Source organism: Emiliania huxleyi (genome assembly GCF_000372725.1).
Source record: "Emiliania huxleyi CCMP1516 chromosome Unknown EMIHUscaffold_1479, whole genome shotgun sequence".
NCBI classification, from domain to species: Eukaryota; Haptophyta; order Isochrysidales; family Noelaerhabdaceae; genus Emiliania; species Emiliania huxleyi.
In genome coordinates, this window is record NW_005201114.1 from 2,474 (window position 1) to 6,884 (window position 4,411).

At 62.4% G+C, this 4,411-nt stretch overlaps 2 protein-coding genes across 2 annotated transcripts; both read left to right on the forward strand.

The window, feature by feature from the left end:
• Positions 1 to 294: 294 nt before the first annotated feature.
• EMIHUDRAFT_460601 (hypothetical protein) lies at positions 295 to 1,367 on the forward strand (the record flags this gene model as incomplete). Its single annotated transcript, XM_005786968.1, has 3 exons — positions 295 to 395; positions 467 to 644; positions 851 to 1,367. The coding sequence occupies 3 exons, from the start codon at positions 295 to 297 to the stop codon at positions 884 to 886; spliced, it is 315 nt and encodes a 104-aa protein (XP_005787025.1). The 3' UTR covers positions 887 to 1,367.
• Positions 1,368 to 2,172: 805 nt separating this feature from the next.
• EMIHUDRAFT_122763 (hypothetical protein) lies at positions 2,173 to 3,928 on the forward strand (the record flags this gene model as incomplete). The annotated part of the gene is made up of 3 exons (XM_005786969.1): positions 2,173 to 2,626; positions 3,220 to 3,383; positions 3,683 to 3,928. The coding sequence occupies 3 exons, from the start codon at positions 2,173 to 2,175 to the stop codon at positions 3,926 to 3,928; spliced, it is 864 nt and encodes a 287-aa protein (XP_005787026.1).
• Between the last annotated feature and the right edge of the window lie 483 nt (positions 3,929 to 4,411).

The window sequence follows — 4,411 nt, forward strand, 5'->3', positions numbered from 1 at the left end:
AAAAAGGGGGGTTTTATTGGAAGTGTGTGAGAAACCGGTTCGGGGAACCCGGGGAAGGAAGCCCCCGGATTTTTTTTGCCAGGGGTTTTAAGATTTTTTCTCACCGGGAACCAAAACGGGGAAAGAGTCCCCCCCGCCGGGTAGGATGCCCTCTCTTGGCCCAGAGGGGTCCCTTTTGAGAGGAGCAAATTTGGGCCGCTTTTCTTAAACCCCCCCCCCCCCCCCCCCCCTGAGACAACCCCGTACAGTTGTAGGAATCCTCCACCCCTCCACTCCGGGCGGGTCGACTCATCCATGGCAGGCATCACGGTCGGCGGCGCGCATCCGCTCTCTCTCACGTCGTGGGAGGCCGAGGCGAAGAATCCGGCCTCTCCTCCTCCACCACTCCAGTCCTCGTTTGAATGGCACGCTTTGCACTTTCCGCCGCCACAAGTCGACGCATCTCCACTGCTTTCGCGGACTCTAGGTGCGTCGACTCGTGCAACGCGGCGATAGACTTCCTGTTTGGGATTCCGGCAAAGTGCCTGTTGGCGAGCCCCTTCACGTACGCCCCCTTGAAGGAGAAAGAAGAGGTGTCTGCCGTGAAGCCGGCGGTGCCAAAAGTGGCAAAACCAGGTAAGGGGTTCATCACGCGGCAGAGGACGGTGCGCCTATGTTACTCCACACCAGCTGGTCTGATCCTTCTCCGCCCAGTCGTATCGTTGCTCAGGTCCACTCTCTCTTCGGACACTGGCACCCCGGGAAGCCACTCAGGTACACCCCGGGAAGCCGCACGAAAAGAATTTCACCGCGCCAAGTGCTCCTAGTGCCCCTCATCGACCCAATACCGGTCGCTATTCCTCGCCATTAGGCAAATGGCCTGCTGCTGACTGCGCTCGACGCCTAGAGCGGCCCCGCGTTCCTCGCGGCTCGCATAGAGGCACTGCGTCGGTCCCCGGCCAGCTGATTGCATACTTATCTCCGCGTGGGCAGCTCCTGGCTGGCATGCGCGCCCTCGCGCCGACAAGGCCCCGTGCGCACCCCAGGCTCCGTGACCGGGCGTGGCGCACAGGGCGCAGAGATTGTGTGGTGCTCTGGTGCTCTATCTGGTGCCGCGCTGCTATTGCTCAGCTATGCTCGCGCACCCCTCACTGGCCTCGCGTCTGTACATCTCGTGATCAACTTGGCGGCTGCCGTGAGGAGGGCAGCAGGTGCGGCACAACGCTCATAGTTTAGTACGGATTGTAGCTTGCGTCTCTCCAGTACACCAGGAAGAAGGCAGGACGAGTGTGGTTGTTTCACTGTACGTCTGTGTGATGGCTGACATCTGTGAAGGTCCGCCCGGAGAGTTGGCTCACTGTTGTATCTGTTATAGGCATCGTATGATTGATCCCCCCCTAGGGTATGGGAGGACCGCGGCGGCACGCCGCCACCCCACAGGGATTTCACACGGAGTGAACCAGCGGAGTCCGCTCACCCCGTTTTTTTTGTATATTATTTCGTTAAGCGAAGGGGGGGGGGGCGGCCCGCCCGGGGGGGGCGCGCGGGAGCGCTCTTGCTGGTCCAGGGTTCCGGGGCGCTCCTACCTGGATAGGGGGTCTGTTCACACTGACTCGCGCCATGAACGCCCTACCTACCTACCTATCCCAGACCAACCTACCTACCTATCTGGGAGGGGCCAGCTAAGCAGACCCCCTACAGCTCGTATATCCGGGTAGGAACCGGAACCCCTTCACAGACCTTGTTATTGAGAAGAAATACGTCCTACAGTATGGCGCTGTGCGCTGGTCTGTGAGAGGTTGAGGTGCGAGCCCTGGAGGCCCTGGGGATGGGGGGATACTATTACTACCCGCGGGCCTCGTAGAAGGCCCGCGCGCAGGGGGGAGGGACATTGAGACCGGTCATGAATGAGTGCGCGACACGCATGTTGCGAGCAGCGTTGTTGATGTTTTGCGCATCGCCACAGACGGCGGCGGCGCGAGACAGCTGTTGCGAGTGGTGACGAGCAATAATTCTTCATTAATATTATTAATTGAGATGCTTTTTGCACGGCTGACTGAGCCCCCCTCCCTGCCCCCGCTCCCATTCCCTGCCCCCGCTCCCGCCACGCGCTCCGTCCGAGCCCTCTCCGCTCTTGCACAGGAGGAAAACTGACAATTAATCAGATGGACCTTGAAAGGCACAATCAGAACGATGGGCTACGCCAACCTAAAAAAGACGATCTCCACCGGCAAGATGCTCAAACAGATTGACGAGGAGTTTCTCGAGATGACGCCGCAAGAGTTTGAGTTCCACGCCCTCAAGGCGTTCTACGAGCCAAGGCCTGGCAGGGGCGGCTACCAGTTCAAGACCATCCCGACGGGTCCTGCCGGGAACGGCAAGTCGCGGATGTTCGATGTCGACCACGTAGTGCCGCGCAAGTGGGGTGGCATCGACCACCCGCGCAACATGGTGGTCATGCACTCCTCCATGAACCGCGCCTTTGGAGCCGACATGCCCGAGGCCAAGTGGTTTTACCTATGCAGCAGCTCGTCCTGTCGTTCGTCGGGTGTCCTGCGCCAGGTCGCTGCCTTCTTCAAGGAAATCTATGGCAACAAGGAGGTCAAGAAGGCGTTCGAGAACGCCATCAAGAATCTGAAGGACCTCGGTCCTTCCGCGTAGAGAGCCGTCATTGTCAAAGGCGAGGAGCGAGGTGCAGTACGGCTGTACACTGTACTGACTGTACGTGTAGTGCTGGAGTCAATCGAAGCTGTTTGAGCCTTAGATTATAGAGGTGATACGCCACGCATAATGTACGTGTGTTTTTCAGTACGACTATGATCTTTATGCGAGAGATCGCGCTGCTCGCAAGCCGCGCACAGGATGCCGGGCCCGACGACACGCCGACACCCGACACGTCTCTCGGCACTCGGGGTCCCCCCGCTCCGTGGTCTTCGTTCCCCGCTTTTTTACGACCCTGCTTTGGCAGCGTGCACCTCGATCCTGTACCGTGTTTGTTATGACCTCCCCCCAATGAACACACCAGTGAGGGAGGGCGAGACGATTGAGGGGTCCCGTACCATGCGGAATCGACCCATTGCTGGGCGTTCACGCGAAGGGGAAGGCCCGGCAAGGGTCTTTGCGCGATGCACATGTCCTCTTCGCGCAACGTCCTCTCCATCGTCGTCGATCGAGAGCTTTCCGGCAACGCGCGTGGCCTGCGCTCGCTCCCCCCTCGCTTCCTCGCCGGCATCGACGCAGGCGGCGGCCCGCGTGACCGAGCCGCCGTCGCCGCCTCTCGAGGACACGTTGGCACTGGCGAGCTATTGCTTCAGCTTGACTCGGAGATGCCTGCTCCCGCCGAGCTACGCAAGCTGATCGCTGACCTGAGCGCGCGGCTGGGCGAGTCGGCGAGCCAGCGCGAGGTCTTTCTCTGCTGCGGCGGAGACGCGATCATTTCCCGCGTCCTCCTGCGGCTGTGCAGGAGGGAGGCTGGGCGGCCGTCCGCTCGCCTGCCCGAGGGCGCTCCTCTGGACGTGATTAACGAGTGCACCCAGATCCTCGCCGAGCTCGCCATGCTCGACCTCCAGCACGCCGAGGCGCTCGCGTCGCGCCACGAGCTCATCGGCACGCTCTTCCTGCTGATGGCGGAGCCGCAGGCGGCGGACGCGGCGCTCGCCCTTTCCATGACAGGTACACGACATGTCCGGGACATGTCCCGCAGGCGGTGGACGCGGCGCTCACCCTCGCGCAGGAGCTCCTCTCCGCGGGACAGGACGTCTTCCCGCTCACCGCGGTGCCCGACCTGCCGGGCCTCATCGGCCGCCTCTCGCCCCGAGGCCTCGCGGCTCGGGCGCCGAGGAACCCTCTCGGGACCTTCTCGGGACCTCCCTGGAGCGTTCCCGTAGGCCTCGCTCTCGTCTCGCGCGCCCTCGCAGTGCTGCTCGCAAAATCGGCTGAGCAGGGCTAGGGCGGCTAGAAAGCCGGACACGTATTCTAGAAGGTTCCTAAAGGGCCCTAGAGCAGGGCTAGGGCGGCTAGAAGCCGGACACGGGTTCTTGTAGTCCGACCAGCGCTCGAGAGGACACGCACTCGACCGTATGCGGCCGTATTCTGCGGGACTCGCTGCATTCGTCGCCCCTCGTATTCACGCGGCGCTCTGAATACACTGCGCATCGCCATCTTCCCCGAGGTGGGTGTACAGCTGTGTGCTCCCGCCCCGAGGTTGGTGAATTCCGCGTGTAGGTCTGGACGCCTTTCCCGCGCCAGAGTGCGTGGAGCCCGACTTGTGCGTCGTGTGCGCAAACAACGCCGCGCTCCTGGCGCTGCCCTCCTTCCTCGCCCGCGTCGTCGCGCTGCTGCGGCTGCGCTCTCCGCCCGCGGGGCTGTGGGGCCACATCCTCGGCCCGGGGGGAGCGCTTGCGCAGGGGGGGGGGGAGGGCGAGGGGGAGGG